This window comes from Pungitius pungitius, chromosome 5 (genome assembly GCF_949316345.1).
Source record: "Pungitius pungitius chromosome 5, fPunPun2.1, whole genome shotgun sequence".
NCBI classification, from domain to species: domain Eukaryota; kingdom Metazoa; phylum Chordata; class Actinopteri; order Perciformes; family Gasterosteidae; genus Pungitius; species Pungitius pungitius.
In genome coordinates, this window is record NC_084904.1 from 18,845,969 (window position 1) to 18,867,550 (window position 21,582).

At 50.3% G+C, this 21,582-nt stretch overlaps 1 protein-coding gene across 3 annotated transcripts in view; it reads left to right on the forward strand.

The window, feature by feature from the left end:
- The first annotated feature begins 7 nt into the window (after positions 1–7).
- tet3 (tet methylcytosine dioxygenase 3) overlaps positions 8–21,582 on the forward strand; it is a 29,987-nt gene continuing 8,412 nt past the window's right edge. Inside the window, exons 1-6 of one of the 3 annotated variants that reach the window (XM_037482464.2) lie at positions 8–547; positions 1,264–1,323; positions 13,000–15,856; positions 17,837–17,927; positions 20,595–20,688; positions 21,356–21,564. In XM_037482464.2, coding sequence (XP_037338361.2) covers positions 13,048–15,856; positions 17,837–17,927; positions 20,595–20,688; positions 21,356–21,564 — 3,203 coding nt within the window. In that variant the 5' untranslated portion in view covers positions 8–547; positions 1,264–1,323; positions 13,000–13,047. Of the gene's footprint in view, positions 548–1,263; positions 1,324–7,105; positions 7,803–9,053; positions 9,481–12,999; positions 15,857–17,836; positions 17,928–20,594; positions 20,689–21,355; positions 21,565–21,582 lie in introns of those variants that run through there. The other 2 variants (XM_037482466.2, XM_037482465.2) reach the window with 2 other exon arrangements.

Genomic DNA, 21,582 nt, shown 5'->3' on the forward strand with positions numbered 1-21,582 from the left:
GAGGGGAGTCGGTGGTTGACGGTGCTTTTACATCATGTATGCAGAAGGGACGAAAGAAAAAGAACTGAACAAGTGGGAGGAAGGAGTGATAGCGATCACCGTGTAGAGAAGAAAAAAAAAACCTTGCATTGTGTGTGCATGTGTGTGTGTGTGTGCGTGCGTGCGGTGGACCTATTGGCATACTAGCAGGAGAGAGGGAGGGGGGTAGAGCAAGAGAGCAAGCGACAGAGAGAGAGAGAGAGAGAGAGAGAGAGAGAGAGAGAGGGAGAGAGAGCGTGTGTGTACGAGGGCTCATGTAAAACCAGATTAAAAACACAAGATGGCTTCCTGAATGGGCTGCTGGAACACAGACGTGAGAGAGAGAGAGACGGAGAGAGAGAGACGGAGAAAGAAGAGTGGAGAGGTAGAGAGAGAGGGGGAGAACGAGAGCGCGAGAAGAAAGGAATAAAGGGACAGAGGTGAGGACAAGAGGAAGCCTGAGTCTTCTGATGGGGATTCGGCCAGCGGACGGAGGAGTACAAACCACGGCAGCTCACAGGCTTAGAGGGTAAATATCCATCACTCCAGACTATTTTAGGTCTGATGGGGGGGGGGGGGGGGGGGGGGTGGGTCGAGGGGGTCGAGGGGGTCGAGGGTGGGGGGGGGGGGGGGGGGTTAGGTTGGCGGGACTGGGATACAGCCAGAGACAAAACACATCATTTAGCATTGAGACATCCACGGGGCCCATGTAGACAAGATGCTGCTTTGATGAGCCGTTCCCATCCATCGCATCTCACCCTCATTCACCGACACCCCCCTTTTCTTTTTTTTTTTTTTGGGCCAATTTAGCCTTTAAAGAGGCGGCTTCCTGCGGGAGTTGTGTATCAGGAAAGGCTGCGTCAGGTCAGAACACAGACGTTACATAATTGCATCCTTGAAATTGAGTCGGGGGCTTTCGCGCGCCTCTCGTCCTCCGTCCCGGCGGCAGGGGGAAGTGCCGGCTCACCGGTTGAACGCGGCGCTCGAGGAAAAAAAAGAAGAAAAAGATGCGTTTTGCGTGCAAACGGCTGCCTTTTTGACGGTTGCCGAGGACGACGGGGGGAAAATAGTGCGTGGAAAAGGCGCACAAAAGGTGGTCCTCTTCCGTGGAGACGAGTGTCTTCGGAAACGGACCCTTGTCGCATTATTCTATTGATTATTATTCTCACCCCCTCCCATCTCTCTCTCTCTCTCTCTGCCCCCCCCCACCACCCCCCCCTCATCTTCTGTTGAATGGCCACACAGGTGGAATATTTTGAAGACAACCGACGAGGCAGCTTGGGAAACCCTGAACTGGCAGCTGAGGTAAGAATCGGCGCCGTTGCGTGTCACACTGCCTCCCTCACCTGCGCCCCGCGGCTGCTCTGACTCTCAGGGGCGCAGCGAGCCTCCCGCGAGGTGCAAAGGTGGCGCAAAGATGGTGGTTGTCAACAACAGCCAGAGGTGCACGACCCTTTCCTTCCTTCCTGTCTGTTCAGTGCGCGTGAGCTGGTGGCGTACCGCAACGCTGCGTTAAATGTGTGTGACTCTACGAATAGGTTTAAGCATTAGTACCCCAAAAAGGCTGTGATTGTCGCCAGGTCGTCACCTGACCATCTGCTTTTATTAGCAGAATAAAACCAGCGGGGGGGGGGCAGAATAAAGGCGTATTAGATGTGTCAGTGAGGTGAAGTGGCGGCATCCTCGGTTTAAAGCGCCCCACGCTGCCCGCTGATTGGTGCCGGAGCCAAGCATGTGTAGATACGAGCGACCAGGGAGAGGAGGGAGGAGGAGGAGGAGGAGGAGGAGGAGGGAGGGAGGAGGAAGCCTTGGCGCCGGCTCGGGAGGCAGGGGGGCGCTAGGCGGCGTTCTCCTTCTCCTAGGTTTTGGAGTCAAATGAGGTGAAGGGAGTAGAAGTTAGTGGGTCACGCATGCGTAGGCGCCTGATCGGCGGGCCGTAGTAACGCTGCTGTTACCGCGGCTCGCTGAGTCGGGTGTTTATAGTGAAAACGAAGTTTGCGCGGCGAGGCTTCAGAGGGGAAACAGATTTATCGGGCAGGTACGGTGGCCCTCACAGTGATGAAGTATACGTTAGTCTCAAATGTCCTGAATCGGTTCACCTCGGCGACGCACTCCAATTTACCTCTAAGCCGGCCTCTAATCCGCGTCCATGCGTAGACGCTCTGTTTATCCACAACGTACATCTGACCATCTGGGAAGTTGAAGGGGGGGGGGGGGGTGCAGTTTGTTTAAGGAGTCTGTGTTCCCAAGCTCCTCTTTGGTAAAGTTCACGGTCCTGGATGGAGCGTCTATGCTGTGAGACGCACACACTTGTGTTTTTGACCGGCAGTCGTGCGACTGTTTTTAAAGGAAGTCGGGCTGCACTTTCTATCATTTAGTTTCAGTGTTTTGCCGCTCAGGAAACTGAATCTAAAGTCAACCACAGCAGGTTACAAAGACAGACAGACAGACCGCACTTGCGTGACTTTTTTTTTTCTTTTTTCCATGAACTTCGCACAGTACGATGGCGGCAAAGAGTCAAAAGCAGAGCGGCAACGCTCAAACCATGCGTGACGGGCGGATGGAAGGACTGTTAATCATATGTGGAGATTTGCATGGAATCCCCCGGCCCCGCCGGCTAAGGGTTAACAACTGACCCAGTTTCCGTGGCAACACCGAACGGTGACATCATTCTTATAATTTTAACTCAAGTCCGGGCCTCCAAGGTCGGTCACGTGAACAAAAGCAGCCGCCGCCACATGTGCGTGCGCGCTTGTGTACTTGTGTGTGTGTGCGTGTGTGTAGTAAGTGGCTTGGTATGTAGTACACACTCAGGAAGTGGAGGCTTTGACATCACCTGTTCCATTCAGCGTTGGCTTTCGATGAATTTGCTGTGTATAGTTTCCACTCAGTCAGTCAAGAACTGCAGCTTTGTTTCCCATGTGCCTTGACACAAAACTAGTGATCTAATAGATACACATTTTACTCTCCTATTCTCTACAGAATTCTCTAGCAGCCTGATGGCAGTTGTCTTCTGTCTAAAATACCTACAGTCCCCAGTGAATCATGCTCTGAAGTGCAATTATTTGCCATCTCCTTCAATGGTTGAATAAAAACGGCCCCCGAGTCTTGAAAACATCCCATTCTGTAAAAAACCTCACGGGATTTCACGTGCCATTTTTAACCTGGCTAACGTGCAATCATTAATACACAGGGACCCGCTGTTTTACTCGCTAATTACCGACGATTAGCAGATGTTTGCCTCTGCACCGTCTGTCCTGCTTTAACCGCCCCGTGGTCGCGGGCCGGAACTGGATCGACACTCTGCATGGAAACGCCGCGCGCCGCGGTCCGCCGGCCCGTCGGCGGCGGCGGTGTGTGCGTGTTTGATGTCGTTGGGGAGGTTGTCGGCTGCCTGGTGCCGCAGTTAATAAAAAATGAATGGAAAGAGAAGAGGGAGGAGCACTCAGCTGTTGCTGGAGCTCTTTAACTCCCACCTCTCTGGTGGCTGCGCTGCTGTTTACCCCCCCCCCCCCCCCCCCCCAAGTCTCACTCCGTCCCGGATCCCACCGCCGCCCGACGCTGCCGGGTTTTATGTAACACACAGCCACAGCTGTTACCGGCTTCTCATCACACGCACATGAAAATACTGATTTATGAAACACCTGAAGTAAATTCCTGGGAGTTCAGCCCGGAAAAAAAAAAAGGTGGAATGATAATAATGACAGACACGGCGTGTATTGAGTTGCATGGCACGTAAAGCTTTACCTGGAATCATTTAAGATTAATATTTTGATCTCAAGGTAAATCAGGGTGATTTAGTGTTTGTTTAAAGCCCCACACGGCTTCAGAGTGCACAGTTAAGTGCTGTCCCTTTAAGTCCGGCTGTGCCTGACTTGAACATATGGGAAGCTAATCTTAGCCCAAATCCTGAGAGGGGAGACAAGGCTGGCAACCAGCCAGTGTGCCGAGCCGAGGAAGGTTGCCCTCACATCTCTCAAGTCGGAGCCATTTCTCATTCAAACCCCAAAACGTCACCTCCAAAATAAGTCATCCCATTGTCATTGGTCAGAAAAGCGCTCCAGTATTAGAAACACCGGGCGTTCTGTTAATGCTCACATCATTGTCCAATCGCATTGGCCCGGCTCGTCTTCTTTTCATGACTTGGCATTAAGTAGCGCGCCATGTGCCTGTATAGTTTTTGGACCTTTTGGAACTTAATTGCTTTGCATCCGCTCTCCGTCTGTCGGTTGGCCCTTCCCTCTTTGTCTCAGACCCAAAACCCTACTCTATATATTGATTACATTATTCTCCTTTTTTTTTCATGCTCCTAACCTCAGGCACAAAGAGCTGCCTCTTGAAAACAGCGCCCCCCCTCCCTCCTCCTCTTCCCCTTCCTCCTCCTCCTCCTCCTCCTCCTCCTCGTTGTTTTGTAGAGGCTCCACCCACTCCCCCATCGCCACCTTTCTATTTTTTTTCTCTCTCTCTCTCTCTCCTCCCTCCACAACCACTCCTCCCTTTCTCTTTGTGAGGAGTAGTGAAAGAGTGGGTGAGGGTGGGTGGGGGTAGGCCTTCCCCAGCTGGGCTATTCGTGCCGACTTGCACGTGCCGAAAGTCAGGAGGTATGACTCAGTGGATACTCTACACTCGGCGCTACGGCCTGCACACAAACACGCCCTGAACTCAACACCATCCCGCCTGGCAGCGCGTCGCGGTTGGAGGGTTGGAGGAAGGGGACGGAGTGGGGGTGGGTGGGGGCAGATGTCAATGAAAGCAAAGACAAAGAGAGAAGTAGCCCAACAGAGAGCTGCAAGGGTCGAAGTAACAAGGTGGCGATTGCAATATGAAACTGGTTGGTGAGGTATAGCACCTTCATAGGTGTATATATTCATTCACCCCGCGTAGAAAGGACCTTTTATTTTCTCCAATACAAAATACATTTATATCCCTTTCATGGTGTTAGGGATTTTCAAAACAAAACACATTTTGTGCCTAGTTTCTCCGGCAGAACAACAAAACTTGTGTGTGAATATTATGAAACTAATGGGAGTTTCCAGCGTTGCGTTGGCCCTGTTTGTTTGACCAGGCAGAAACCGTTTGCGTTGCTTCTGCTCTGTTAAATATGACCCCGCAGCCTCTTGTCCCGCCCACAAACAAACCCGGCGACCCCCCCCGGTGAACAATCCAATACTGTATGCATTCTAGCATGCGTGTGTGCACGGAGAAAAAAGAAGATATATGGCCTCTACATTTGCTGCCTGTTTGTGCGTTAGCTCACTGTCTCTGCCCTGCGTGTGATGAGAAAAAAAGAGCCAGCGCGCGTTCAATGAGAGACAAAACGAGGGGGGGGGGAGTCATAATGTGTGTCAGATCAGATGACCTTGATGCCGGTGGACTGCTGGGCATTACCGGTTTTGGGTGGGTGGGGGTGTATGGAGGTAGGCGAGAGCAGCAGGGGAGTCAGCTGACAGGAAGCGGCGGGGGAAGGACCCTGGTGTCATGACTCTGATGCTCATGGGAGTTGTTTAATGGCAGTAAGAAAAGGAATGTCTCTCTTTTTTTCCTCCTTTTCTCCCACCTTAAATGGCCCAAAAATGGTGGCGCTAATTAGAGAGGTGATGAAAGGGCTGAAATTGTGAAATCAACAAAATAATTCACCCCGTTGGTACCTTTCGAGACGGAACAAGTTGTTCTCCGTTGCCGTCGGCGCGTCTCACGCAAACAGACCTCCGACTACTGGCGATATTTGAAAAAGCTTGCTTTCGGTGTGCGAGGGTTAGTTTTTTACGCCATGTCTTTGTCGAGAAGAAAAGCAACAAAAAAAAAAAGAAAAGATGACTCAGACTTAGTCATGCGCAAGTCACCCCAACACACACTGATGAGGATGGACTTTTGTTGTCAGTCATCCCTCCTACAAGCAAGACCTTTTCCCCCGTGCTGCTGAAAACAGTGAGTAAGAAACAAAGAAGGGAAAGAGATGGAGGGAGAGAGAGAGAGAGGCGAGGGTGTGAAACAACCCATTTGGACTCATTCGAACAGTTTGACTTGATGGTGAGACGAAGTCATCAGCGTGAGGACTTTCCTACTTTCAATGCCGGGCTACAGCAGGTTTACCGTAAGTGCTCGTTAATGTTTTTCCATTTTATTCTCTCTCAAAAGTTAAGATACCCCGACTCTTATGGGAGTTTTCTCTTTAGTTCTGGCTTGTATTTGAGGTGAGCACAGAATACAGGTTTATAATACAGGTTTGTAACAGGACGTGGCGACGCCATGTCCTCCTTCCCGTTGTGGTGAAATCATTCACGTCGCTCTGTTATCTTAATGAGAAGTAACACATTTGTTGATATTTCAGGAGAGCAACTCTTTGGCAAATGGCATCATTGTCGCTTATCTAGATCATCCAGGCCAACCGCCACACACAGCTGAGGTAATCAGGAACATTGAGCAATGTTTTACCTGCAATGACACTTGCCTCATGCTGCCGGCTGTAATGTTTCATCAGTTTACTACCGTGGTGTATTTACTGCGTGCCGTTTGGCCCCCAGCGTCACGTGTCGAGGAGGCTCCTCCCGGGTTTGTGGTCAGCTCCGATCATTCCTCTGGCGGCAGTCACGCTGTTCGCTCGTGCTTCCCTTGGGATGTTCGTTTAAAAGTGTACGACGGCGTCAACCCGGGGGCCACCGCGCGTGTGTTTGGCGATCCATTCACAGAGCCGCTCAGAGTAGACCCGGGCTGGGATGGCTGCCGCTCTGCCGAGGTCTCTTTGAACGTGCAGCGCTGCGCTCAGGCACAGAAACGCTCCTGTTGTGTTTTTTTGGAACTAGGAAGCGTGCGATTCATGGGTTAAGCCGAGGCTCCGGCATGAAAAGCTGTGTCATCTCAGCCGGGTGTGGGGGGGCGGGGGGGGGGGGGGGGGGTGTTGTGAGCGAGCGGCAGTGAGCCGAGGCGAATGGAGGAGCGTGTGCTCGAGCGCCGGGCCGCTGCGTGTTGTCGGCGATAGTAGTAGAGGGGCGGGCGCGCGTGTGATGACACACACGCGCGCCCGCCCAGTGGCGGAGGCAAGCGCCCTGGCGGTGGAGCGCCGATGATGACGATGACGACGAAGACGCAGCTACGTCATCGCCACATGTGTTTCCTACCTCTCTTGCTCACTGCTCTCCCCCGCCGCTCATTGGTAGCCCTCGGTCATGTGACCCGATGCTCTACTTCTCCTCTCCTTCCCTTGGACAGCTTAAGGCTGCGCCGTGTTTCTCTTTGGGATTGACGCTCATCTGTGTGTGTGTGTGTGTGTGTGTGTCCAAATACGTGTGGTAAGAGAGAGAGACGGACAGTGTACAATTTAGAGGGCCGGAGAGCAGGGTGCGTCACAAAGTGTCGGAACGGCAATGGAAACGGGGGAAAAAAGGCGCAGGGAACCAAAAGCGAGAGGCCAGTTGAGAAAGCCAGAGAAAAACGAGAGATCGCGAGGAACAGGGTGAGGCTACTTCAAGTTGATCCGACCATGGCGCCGTGTAGCCGGAACGTGCTCAGCAATACAGGAGAAAACTACTAAGCAGGAGCTGACAGCGATCTGCATGGGGAAGACGGCCATGTTTTCGCTCCAAACCTCCCCCCCTCCCACCTCCGCTCCCACCTCCCTCCGTTCCCACCTCCCTCCAGCTCCTCCTGGTTAGATCTGCTCCAAAACTCCAGCAATGCTCCAGCGAAGAGAGGAGACGCCACGAGGCCGCTCAGCCCCGGCGAGGGGGAAGATCCGCCGGTCGTGACGACGTTGGCGGTGATAATGACACCAAGGCAGAACAACGGTGAGGGGGGGGGTTGAGTAACAAGAGGACCTTCACTGGTGGACAAGCGAGGACAGGAGTCTTGCGTCCTCAGCGAACTGTGGCGGGTTTATTACTCGTACTCGGTAGCTGTCTTCGATCCTCTCGCCGCTTATGCCCCCTTCTTCTTCTTCTTCGTCATCCTCGCGCTGCCCCTTCACAGAATCCGCCACACAACGGCTCGTCGACCGCTCGTCTCCTCCGATGTCCTCCGCCTTGTTGTCTCCCCTCTCCTCGTTCCGCTACTCTTTTCCTGCCGATGCCGAAGTGCGCCCCGCCGTTCCCCCTCCCCCCCCCCCCCCTTCCCCCCCCGTGTAGGCGAGGGAGCTGTCGCCACAGAGCGCCGAGGAGTGATTGCATGTCAAGCGAACATTCAGTCAAAAAAAAAAAAAAACTCCCGCCTCCGTCTCCTTTGGACCTTGGAGGAAGGGCCAGCGGACCGCCGGCGAACCGCCTCCCTCTTAATCTACCGCGCGCTTGTCTTTCTCGTGCTGGGAGCCTCGCTACAGAGTCTGTAATCAGCCGCCAGGTATCAGATCAAAGCGTTTTCGTTCGGAGCGAGCGAGGGACGCGTGCGGCCGGCGTGGTAGAGAATGGAGACCGTTTTTTTCGGGGGGGGGGGCTTTCTCCCTCGACCCGGTCGAATCTAGACGCCCCGAACGCGGAAGGAAACCATCCTTATGGAAAACCAGACAGCGGTTCTCGCAGAAGGCACAAACAAGCGCAGACGCAAAGCGCGGCTTTTCTCGGGCACCTTTCCTTTTTCCTCCCGTTGATGCCGCCGCGAGTCGAGATTGTGCGTTCGCCGGTCGGCCGTTCGCTCGCCTCCGCGGCCCCCGAAAGCGGAGCGGCTCGGTCGTCGCCGAAATTGCCAGCGCTCGACTTTTGTGGATAAACCAAACACACAACGCAGCCATATATATATATACACATATATATATATATAGATAGCAACATCAAATGCTGCGGCGCCGAAGGGCGTGGATAGAGAGTGAGAGGTTCTCCCATTGGTAAGAGCTCTGCTGCACTGTGCTGTTTCCTAGGCTGCCGCTACTCGCGACTCTCCCCCCCTCTCACAGCCCTCTCTGTTTTCTGCTCACTGCACACTCCTCCATTCCATCGTACGTGCCCGCTGTGGCTCAGATAATGGCCTCTCGCTCTGCACACGTTGAAGAGAGAGAGAGAGAGAGAGAGAGGAGCGAGCGAGCAAGGGAGGGAGGGAGGGAGGGAGGGAGGGAGAGAGAGAGGGGAAGGTGGGGGCTGCGAAGAGAAGCCGACTGCATGTGCAGCCGAGAGAAAGAAAGAGGATATTGAAAAAGGGAAGGGAGGAGCAGACAGAGATAATGAGAAAGGAAAAAGGAGAGAACAGAAAGCGTCGGCCATAAGAAGAGGCGAGAGAGAAATGAGAAACGTGCGTGCCGTGCTGGGGGGAAGTGTGCTGTCGCTGTGCGCGTGAATGCGCGTGCGTGTGGATTTCGGCGCTCGCTCCGTCCGTGCGCGGCGCCCACAGGCCGGGGGGAACACACAGGAATACAGCCCCGACGAGTCCGGGTCGCCTTTAGGGCTGCCGTGCCGGGCGAGCAACTCCCATGCTCCTCTCTGTCTCCTCTTCTGCTTTCCCCTCTGCGACCGGCAGCTCAGCCTGGACGCCTGAGACCTCGTGAGTATGTGCGCCGCCGCCGCCTGCCCTCAGCCTCACAGCCGGCTGCATATTGTCAGGGGCTCTGCTTCATGTTCCTGCTCGGCACGGCAGCAACAAAAAAGGAAGGGAAGGGGTGGGGGAAGAAGGAGGAGGAGGAGGAGGGAGGACGGACAGGGAGCGGGCGAAGGGAGGGGGTGGGGGGGTGGGGGGTGTTGTGTATCTGGGATTTAGGTTCAGCTGTCTACTCGCAAGCTGAACTTAACCCCCTCTCCACCGCTGGTTTCTGCACAGGCTTTGTTTGCTGCCTCTAGTTTTTTTTGTAGCGGCGCCGTTAAGTAGCCCCAGAAATGCCAAGGCTTATCTCGGTTAAAGGCTTCTTAACCAGGTCGGGCCACATCTGATCCGGCTGGGTGTGTTTCTGTTATCGGATGCACTTTCTGGTGTGTGGCAAGCACGTAGTAGTATGTGTGTGTGTGTGTGTGTGTGTTAAACGGACGGGTGCACTTCTGGCAGCAGAGTAGGCTTTTGTCACGGTGTGAATATTTGTCAAAGCACGTGGTCCGTACAGTGCGAGACACACACACACACACACACACACACACACACAGGTGTAAACGCGCTGCAGGTGCATGCACAAAAGGTGAATCGAGGTTAATCCAAGCTCCGGTCATGTGAGGACCCTTATTGCAGCGCGTTTATTTGCTATCTGCAAAGTGGAGTGAAGGTCCGCCCCCGAGTGCGCTTTAAACCCACGTGACCCACGGCCCGGCAGCGCTTCGCATGTAACTGTGAGAAGAGCGCCGATGCGACCGAGGTACGTGACCGGGGGACGTTGTGCAGTGTTGCAGTCGCTCTGTTTCAACACACTGCAGGTCTTGTAACTGCCGTGCCCCCCCCCCCCTCTCCCTCCCCCTTCCTCTTTCCCGTCTGATGCCGCTGATAGTGCAGACATGGGGCCTCTCACGTAGTGCATGCCGGCTGTTCACTGCAGCGCCCTTCCCCTCCAACCCCACACCGTCTCTTACTAATACCACCCCCCCCCCCCCCCCCCCCGACCCACCCCCACCCCTCTTGGGACCCCCAACAGACACACGGCGCAGAAGGTGGATTCAAAAGACCCGAGCATACTGCCTGTCCGGTAATTAGCTGCTTCAAAAGGCCCATTTCAATAATATTCAAATGATGGGGAAGCTGGACGTCGGGCTCACTTCCACCGTCTCTGATAAATCTACAAACTGAAGCCATGTTCTTTCTAAATCAGGAAGGAGCTTCGCCTTGCTCGAGGTTGTGTTTGTGTAAGGAATTATTTTTATCTCCGTGTCTGCTTTGTCTTCTTTGAGGGAAAGTTTTGCCGCCTGTGAGTGTCCTCTAACGTTAAGGCCACTGTACTGTTCAGGGTATGCTCTCTGTTCTTTGTACACTTTGACACTAGAAAGGTTATTAATGCATTGTGTTGGCTTCCATCCGTCAGACTAACCCCCAAAAGATGTATTTATACAGTGAGTCTTATTTGGTTTTCTTCTCACAAGGGCTTCTAGATATGCTGGAATACACTATTTAGTCACCAACATGAGCGCTGTCAATGATTTGTGAGGCTGCCCTTGGATTATCTTTGTTTTCTGTTCCTCTCTACACTCATTTGATAATAATTTGCTATGAATTAACCAGGGCTGAATACTATTTCTTCAAATAATAAGTTGGCTGAGTAAAATAACCCTGAATACTTGAAAATTGATGTGTTTGTAGTTTTCAGTGTAACTGTCCTCATTCTGACTCATAGAGGAAGTGAGAAAAGTGGCTGCATGTATAAGCTCCTGATAAGTATTACCAACTGTCTGCAGACATTTAAATCTACCCACGTTACCAAAAAGGGACGCCAGAAACCATCCCTCCCTTATTTGTGACTCTCGGCACGTTTGAGAAACACCTCACTGTATTCTGGGATGCAACAAATGTAGTTAATGTTAAAAATTAGCACCGGAAATATTTCATACAGATTCAGCTTTAAAAGAGGTGATACGATCAGGGGAAGTCAGTCGTGGCATATTTTTGACTATAGGAAAGACTAAGATCATTTGCAAGCATAATTTAAAAAACAAATGGGACGGGATGTTATATTGACTTTGTCCTCTTATGTTCCTGAAAAGCTGCAGGTCTGTGAGTGTAAGTAAGGAACAATATGAAAGCCACTGAATATTTCTTTACTCACTGCATCAATGTCTCATGACGCTTCTCAACTGAAGCTCTTTGGCCTTTTAGCCAAACATGGAAGTCACTTTGTTTAAACGGTCAGTTATCCATCTGAACATTCATGTCCACGACTTCTTCAAAAGCTCGAGGCAAAATGTTGTATGCATACAACAACTGCGCTGGCGATTTAACTCCTTTATTAGCATTTAGTTTAGCTCTCTTTAAATACTTTTTTATCAAATTGTGTGTATCTGAAGACAGCGCTGTGGTTTGCTTCTAGATTGCTGGACAGTCAAGTGAACAGAGACTTCAGTGCACACTGTTGCAACAAACCTCTGTAATGTTCCAAAAAGGTCCTTTACAAACTAGCACAGTACGGTGTTTGTGCAGTTTGCTTTCCATTGTGGATTATCTTAGCATCACATTACAAGTCTCGGGATATTTAGCTCATTTTATCTTTGCCATTTAAGGTCTTGTTTGGGTTGAAAATGTCTTGGGTGTGTGATAATATCACCAGTTAATTGAGGCTGTAACTGCACAATTTCATCTACTCTGCTGAACCGCTGTGTTCAGCTACAGTTCATTTCAGTGCTTAATCAAAGTGTGCTTTTGCCCATTTTTGCACATGAAAGATATTCGCGGTGTATAATAGGAATGACAATTTTTTCTGAGATATCTTGATTTGTTTCACTTATTTATTGCGTTCCTTGGAATAAAATATTAAAGTTTTTCTCTGTTGATTCTTCTCTACAAAAGAACAAGTGTTGTAGATCTGAGTAAATTATGAATATAAACAGTTTGCGTAAGTGAACTTCTCTTGAACTCACTTATATTTTATGTGTTGTATTCCTTCTGACATACACAACATCCCCCAATGTGAAGGGTGACCGGTTTTAAACGGCAACTGCCAGCTTTGCATAGCCCAACTGAGGAGAACAGTGTCCATTTATAAACAGTGAAACTATGTTGCGTGACCCCTGACTTGCTTGACAAAAGACTTGCCTGCTATGAAAGCAATACTTAATGCAGTTCTCCTCAGCCCTGCTGACCCGACCCTGCAGTAATGTATGTATAGTGTGTGTGAGGTAGGAAGGAAACCCTGGCTGAGAGCAGCCAGAAGGGAATGGAGTCTGTTATTACTTTGATGGTTGTTACTTATCAATCTCTCAAGATTTTTTTGCAATTTAATAAAAATAAAAATTGAATTATTTTACAACAATTATTTACCACGAGCCTGGGGATTATTTTCTAAATAAATGCCTAATCCGCAGTGTATGATGTGGGCTTACATTTTGGTGCAGATTGGATTTATAATCCAACTAACCTCACTCTCTGTTTGTTTTTCAGACTGTTTGCGAAGTCACTTCAGTGGATGGCCACAGAAGTGGAGGCCAGATGGAAATTGGGTCACATGACCGCCTCCAGGAAGGCGTTGTGAGCCTGGAACTGACCAACGGGGTGAAACACTACCCTAATGATGATTCGACATCTAGTGAAACAGAGCAGCAGAGGGCAGGAAGCGTGCCTCCAAGGCAGAGCTGGTTGTCAGTACACGGCAAGGTCAGTGACACCCAACAACCATGCTGGAACCGCGACAGCGACACGACCCCTGGTAAACCTGTCCACCACGCGGACATGGAGGACGCCCACAATCTAGTGGCTTTTTCTGCTATTGCCGGTTCCCTGCCTCCATCCTCCTCGTCCTGCCTCGTGCGGCCTAACACGGCGCAGCTGTATGAGAAGTTCAGCAAGGAGAAGGGTGTTGAGGGGGCACAGGCCAAAGGCTCTGCGGAAGCTCCCGATACTCCAGAAGACCTCAACACCCTACAGGCAGCACTGAGCCAAGCCAAACACGGAACCAAGCCCCCCAACTGCAACTGTGATGGGCCCGACTGTCCAGACTACCTGGAGTGGCTTGAGAAGAAGATCAAGTCTGCAGCCAATGAGGACCAAGGTGCCTGCAAGATGGCCGATGCTCCCCCGCACTTGCAGCCTCACCTACAAACAAACCATCTGCAGCAGCCCCGCCAGATGAACGGTGGCCACCGTCTGTCTGTTACTTCATACCCCCAGCAGCAGCAGGGAAGTCAAGCCCCTAATCCAGGCCAAGGGCCGTGTTCCAAACCACCGATTCCCTGCTCTCCCCAGGTGCTCTCCATAGCCAAGGAAAACAACATAAGTCTTCAGACAGCCATTGCCATTGAAGCCCTGACCCAGTTGTCTGGCACTGGTCCACAACCGGCCATCTCACCAGGTCAACTTTCCTACAACAGCAACCTCCACCACCACCACCACCATACGCAGAACCTCCCATCTCAACCTTCCAATGGCAATGGCTTGATCGTGTCCTCTCCCAGCACCCACTCATCTTCCTCACGCTCTCAATCAGTTCCTCCGGGACAAAACACCATTCAGCAGGGCTCGCTTTCCTCTGAGCACCACAGGCCCCAATCCCAGGGCCAGCCACCCCATGCTACCCCTCTCCCATCCTCTACCTCTCCCTTCCCGGGTCAGGGAAAACATCCAGGCTTCAGCTCTAATCCCCCGCAGTGGCAGCAAGGCTCAGGCAGAGGCTCCGAACAGAGGAACCCGTGGATGTGTAAAAAGTCCGAGCCTCAGTCTCACTACGCCGCTGCCCCTCACAGCAGCTCAGACCCCATGTCGGAGCTCAAACAGCTGCTTGGTGACACCAGTGGCAAGTTCAGCCACTCGCATTTCAAGCTTCCAGTCTCCCAACCGATCACCTTGAACCAGAATGGAGGTATCCAGGACCAGGACAACCCAGTATTGGCCAGGATTAAGCAAGAACCGGACTCTGGGGAGAGCTACCATCACATTCCCTCCATGGGACATTACGGTATGGTTAACGGTCAGCCGCAGGGTCAGCACTACACTGGCCCTCCTCTGTCTCCTGGCCAAGCAGCCATCAGCCTATCCACTCAGGCAGCTCTGCAACAACACCTTCACTACAAGAGGAACCTCTTCTCTAACCACTCCCCTGGCTTCGGAGCACCGGGCCCTCGTGCCCCTATGACTTGTCAAAACTTGAAAAAATGGTGGCCCCAGGTGAACGCAGAAGGTTTGCCACATCTCGCCATGAAACAGGAACCCAAGGAACCCAAGAAGAGGAAAAGCAGTCAAGGATCTCCTCTCATAAAAGCTGCGAGTGGGATGCTTCCAGGCCCTCCCCTGCCCAAACCTAAACAGATAGTCATCAAGAAGACCAAGCAGAAAGCCTCCCTGCCAACCTTCCTGCCTCCGGTTCAGATCACCGTACAAAAACCATCAGCCCTCATGATGAACAGAGCCCTGACCAGCCTGCAACCAGGTCCTCACCCCTCTCTGCCCCTCCACAGTAACTGCACTCAGGCTGCTGCTGGAGGCCTCTCTGCCCCAGCCCAATCTCAGGTATCCATCTCCAACTCCCCAATGACTCCCTCTTCCACTGTTTCTGGTTTGTCAGAAAACCCTCCTCTAGTCCAACCTGCGGCCCCCGTAGCTCATGCCACGTCAGAGGGAGTGGGCAGCCTGGCCCCAGTTAACACCAGCACCACCACATCCAGCGCCTCGCAATTACAGAACGTCATCAACATAGACCCGAAGTACGAAGATCTGATCCGCCAGTTTGAGGCTGAATTTGGGGACTCGCCTCCAGACGCAGCTGCCAGTCAGCCAAAGGAGGTCGGTGCCACAGCCCCTCAGCAGAGGAATCAGTCCGAGACCGGCACTCAGGACATCAGTCTCCCGTCATCTTCCACCTCCCAATCAGCTCCCTCAATTCTCGCCAACCGAGCGGGTTCGACATCCCATCCAGATAACCGGGAGATGGAAGTCAGCAAGGAGGAATCGGGGCCCCAGAGTGAGGCCACCTTGAACCAGGCCTCCACAGAAAGCCCCATGCGCGATATCTCACTACATCGTCAGGCTCTTCTGAACCAGCAGCAGCTGTCAGAGAATGCCTTCAACATGCCGTGTTCTCCGCTACCCAAACGCATGAAGATTGAGACCTCGGGTGACATAGCAGTACTTTCCACCACATGTTATTCTGAGGAGGACACCCCCACCAAGGACAGCCTGCCTGCTTCGCCATCCCTCAGAGGCTTCCTGGAGTCTCCTCTGCGCTACCTGGACACCCCCACCAAGACCTTGCTGAGTACTCCCTCGAAGGATCTGCAGGCAGAGTTCCCTACCTGCACCTGTGTGGGTAAGTCAGTGTGTTGGTGTCTGTGTGTGGTTGCTTTCCATCAACATACATTACTTTTCAGTCTACTATAAATAATAGTATTAATAATCTCACGAAAAAATCACACCACTCAAATAATGCCAGATCATTTTTGTGTGCAGTAGAATTGATATTTTTCTGTAAGCGGCGCAAAGGCTTTACAGCAGCAAGAGAGCATGTTCTGCAAGTAGGACTTATTTAAAAAATATTACCTGGAAATGTTTCATTTGATTCGATCAAGCTGGAAAGCTGGTCTTTTCACAACCCCCCCTGCTTTTGTAGTTTCTCTGTCTGGATGCCTGTTGGATTCGTGTTGGAGTGTGTCCCAGAATGTTTGTGTTGCCAGGGTGTGTGTCTGCGACCATCCAGCCCGCAACAGTGTGAGGCACTAAGGGCAGCGGGCATGAACAATGGTACTGGTGGCAGAAGGAGCCTTTTGTGTGAGTTTGGCTCTGCCAGGCAAGCAGAACAGAGCCTTTATTAGGCAGAAAGGGGTCCCATGTTCTTCCAGCTTGCTGTAGTAAGCAGTAGTAGTACTAGTAGCTGTGCTATGAAGGCAGATAATAAGTCTCTATAGTAAAGCCTGGTTACACACTGCCCTGTCAACTCCCTGTAACAGTGTTGAAAAGCTGGAATTAGACTTCCTCCTACACAAACAGATACAGTACGCAGCCACAATGTGTACAGCGCGCGCACACACACACACACACACACACACACACACACACACACACAACACAATTTCCATGCAAGAATTTATTTTGACTCCTCCACTTCCTGCCTCTGAGCCACGCCCTGGTGCCTCACCCCACCAACAGGGGAATGTGACCTCATATTGCCTCTGAACTGGAGACACACACACACACAACCCCCCCCGACTGTGTGTCCACACTCTGGATGATCAGCAGAGAGTGTAAAGCATTCAGAGCTTTTAGATAATGTGGTTATCCAGAGTGTGTATGAGGAATACGTGTTGTGTACGGAAGCAGGAGCAACTCAGTAATGGATGTAGTATAAGAAAGCGATTTTACAGTGTGGCACATTCAACCGAGCAGTATGAGACAAAGAGATTGATGGTCGTAGGACACGGGTTATGACCAAAGACGTGTGTAGGACAATGGTCAAATACAGACACACACACACACAGAGTCATACAAAACGTAAACACAGATGCTCAAACAGACACACCCTACTGCCTCACAACACCCTCGCACAGACTCACCACCTCAAAAAGCTCCTGCTTTTAAGTGTCTCCACACCAGCACCACGCCCTGCCTGTGTGTTCATGTGTGTTTGTCTGTCCCACGCTGTAGAGGATTTAACTTCAGCCACAGAGAGTCGGTCCAAAAATACATCAGAAAATAATCTTTGATTTTTTTTACAAAACTGTATGTGATTGATGTGATTTTTAGCAAAGGAACTTACTGAAGTCAAAGGACTTCTACTGTTGAGATGATCAACTTAGGTAAAAACATTCAGCATCATCAGCCTCACGCGGGACTCTCTCCAGGTCCTAGTACATTAGGATCTGAGTCAGAGAAATACCTATATTTGTTATCAAAGTCAACAAGAACATTTATAAATTCTATGTTAAATCACTGCTAAAAAACTTTGGTGACATTGTTGAGTGTTAATATTTAAATGTTGGTATTGTCGCTCTACAAATTGAAGTTACATGAGATTACATGATCAAAGCTGTTATTGTAGCCCCTGCAAATAATGTGCTACTAAAGTGAGTCAAATTTTGCTTCACTTCCTCTCTTAGTGTAGCATAAGGAAGTTAAGAAATGAAACCCACATGTGGTATTACTTCTGTTAATATCTCATAACAATAAACCAGGCTGAATATACGCTACCATTCATTGTTTATTGTAAATAATAATGTACAATTAAGTGTGGAATTGGCAATAGCGCCTTTTTAGGTTGTGTTTTTCCCTCACCCTGTACCGCCTCTTTCTCTAGAACAAATCCTGGAGAAGGATGAAGGACCCTACTACAATCACCTTGGATCTGGACCCACTGTAGCCTCCATACGAATCCTGATGGAGAACAGGTGAGTCCTTTCCTCTTCTCTTCCCTTTTTCCTTTCCTCAGAATCATCAGAATCAGAATTCGCTTTTTTGGCTTACATGGAATTGTACTACGGTTTATCCTTTGCTCTCCACGTACTGTACATTGAGTCTCTTTTTACAAAATGATCGAGGTAGATATAAAAAAAACAAAAAAACATGATAGGACAGCACACAAAGCAGCTCCAACAGATCCTGAGGGAGGTTCCTATGATGTTAATGTTGGAGGGGGGGGGGGGGGGGGGGACTCATCCCAGTCATCCTCATACTTCATGAGTTTGTCCGGGTTCTGGAGGGAAGTTGGTAATCCACTGAGTATCGTCAACACTAGCCTCATAAAGGGCTTCATGACCACACACGTACATGCTGTCGCTTTCCTTGTCTCCCCCTCTTCAACCCCCCCCACCCCCCTCCCCTGCTGTCCTGCGCTCACTTTGTCCCCAGGGAATCTGTGACCCAGGAGAAACAGGAAATATCAGCATCATCAGCATAACACGGGCAGAAAAACAAGGGTGGCAGGAGATGATAGCTGGGAATGAGATAAATAAGGGAGTGTATATATATATATATATATATATATATATATACTATATAAAATCACAAAAAGAGAGAGAGAGAGGGAGAGATGGAGAGAGAGGAAAAGAGACTCAAGGGAGGAACGATGGTGCATATTTTGCTCACTAATATCAAGTTTTATATTACGTAACAGCCCTCAGCATTTATTAGGCTGCCATTTGGTGTTCCAAGATGCAAGTAATGTTCACACATACAAAGCTGTAATTTGCTCTCTTTAAAACCTCCAATGTAACGAATAAACTCCGGATAAAATTTGAGTTAAAGATATATGAACTTTCTCTTTTTAAATGAAAAACAGATCACTGTTTGATAGCCTCAGTAAACCCATCTAATAAACTGTTGTTACTTTGTCTGCTATGCATCAGCAGACGTGGTAATAAAAAGACAGACTGAGTTTAGCTTTTTGCTCTTTATAGGATTAGTATTTATTAAATTTAGGAAGAAACACCAAAATGCTGGTTAGCTTTATTTTTATAACCACGTTTTTAAATCATTGTCAGACGTCCTTACTAAAGCATAACTCAGCTACACTATCTATCTATCTATCTATTAGTGTAAGCTCTTCTTGTACCCAGATGCCTGATTGTGTTATTCTTCATGTAAACATGACTGAATGCTGTAGTCAGACACAAATTTTGCTTTTATTTTGCTGAAAGGCTGGATTTCCCAAAAGAACCATTAGTCCTAGAGGAGCACAGGATGACTGGGGGGGAGGGGGGGGGAGGGGGGAGGGTTGCCCCCTTTTTTTGTTTGAGAGATGACATAAGAAGTTAAGGCCCCAATGTCCCTAAATGACCCTTGGCCCACCCCTGACCCTATTGGGCCACCCCTGTGGTGACAGAGCCCACTCACCTCCCGATCTCTGAGCCACCTTCGGGGGATTCTCATTCAGAAGGAGCCCCTTTTGTTCACTGTCACGCCGAATCTACTCAGGGCTGAAGCTTTCACAATGGCACGTATCAAGCACGCAGGAGAAGTGATTTAAGCCGCGAGCAAACTCCCGCCAAGTTCTTATGACCAATGCAACCTCTGAGATCTCCTCTTCCTCCTATACACCCCCGACACTCAGAGCCCAAACACACACACACACACACACACACACACACACACGGGCACCATGAGGGCCACTGTTATTTAATCTCCTAACACTCCAGTATTTGCTCAGGCAGGTGCTCTCAGACACATTCACACAACTAGATTTACATTTTGGTACACACATGCAGGCACACAGACACAAACACACAGTGTAGTATATGCTTCGAAAGAATCGTGAGCTAGAGAAGTTTCATTAAATCGAATCTGTCAATGCGCCCTTAATACTAACAGCGATGGGGGCTTGAGCTTCAGAAATACTGCTGTTCTGCTTAATCAATAAAAGCTACCAAGATGAGATCCCATTAGAAGGCGACGTTTCCACCACACTACCGAGAAACGTAGTTAACCGGTTAAGCCGCTACGCTGTTGCCCCGACGCAGGAAACCCAAGCACAGAGTCCCAGAGTGTCTGGCGCCGTGTCCAGGCTTGTGGGTTCTGGTTTACTCTACCGTGCTCGTGTGAATCCAAGCAGAGGCTTGCGAACACCCCTCAGCAGCCGGTGCTGCAGAGGTCGGCCCGCCTTTATCACAAATGACATCCGCTACTTCTCGCAAACACTTCCAAATGCCACCGAGCAACGCGACAAAAAACAGCAACTAATTATACGTGTAATGTATCAAAAGTTGAGCAGATGGTTTAAACAGAACACAACAATGTAGGCATATTGTTTCAATCTTTGGATTGGAGGGTGGATTTGTTTGCAGAGCACCCAGTAGGACAGGTGACTGTGAGCTATACGGTTATTTCATTGTTTAAAAGCAGCTGCTATGGGACCACTAGGAGTGTTTGATCAGGCGATAAGCAAACCGTTCGTGGTCAGCTCGCCCCCCCCCCCCCCCCCTCTTCAGGCCCCCCGACCCATTAGAAAGACAACACTGCATGTTTTAGGTTCCGGCCCGGTGAGCTTCAGCTTGCCGCGTCAGAGCCCAAAAGTCAGGATCCAGGACGTAGAACTGAAGTGTTTTTCTCCTCCTCTGCAGGTATGGAGAGAAGGGGAGTGCCATCCGGATTGAGAAGGTGGTGTTCACGGGCAGAGAGGGAAAGAGCTCGCGAGGATGTCCCATCGCTAAGTGGGTAAGTAGCATCTCGTCACATTGCGTCTGCTATGGGTTCAATGTTCTTTAAGAACCACGCAGGTATCGTTGAAGTTTTCTCTTTTGCTTCTTCCATCGAGTTGACATGACGAAATAACGACTCTTATGACTCTTAAAAAAAAAACATTGTGATATTATGCCAACGACTCGGCCCAGGTCTGACAGTGTTTAGGTGAGAGAGAGGAAAACAGTGAGAGCCAATCAACACCAGTGCAGTGTGTTTGTGTGTGTGTGTATAATGAGAAGTCCTGGGGAGACATCAAGCCAAGTTTGTCACCTAACCTGACTAAACAAGTAGGAGGTCTCACTCTCTGTAACGACTGTCAAGCTCCCTCCTGTGTCACCCCTGACACATCCTGCTAATGACTTTGTGGATTCAAAACAGCGATCCCACTGAGTGTTGGTGTGTGTTAGAGGCAGAGAGGGCGTGTGCCGTTAGTAAAAGTGAATAAGATCAGGCTTATTATCCAGAACATTGGTGTTGGAGATGTATATTCTCGGTCCACCAGTTTAAATTTTTGGCTAAATGTAATTTAAAAAACACATCATAAACAGATTGAGGATCGGTATCCAGTTCCTAGGTTTAGAAGAACCTAAGAAGAAAGATAAAAAAAAACAAAATAATGACAAGCTCTGTTTCCTGTCAGGTGATCCGTCGAGGCAGCGAAACAGAGAAGCTGCTGTGTCTGGTGCGTCATCGCGCGGGCCACCACTGTGCCAACGCCGTCATCATCATCCTCATCATGGCCTGGGAAGGTGTCCCGAGGGCCCTGGCTGACAAGCTGTACCACGAGCTCAGTGGCACCCTCACCAGCTACGGGAACCCCACCAGCCGCCGCTGTGGTCTCAATGACGAGTGAGTAGCAGATTGAGA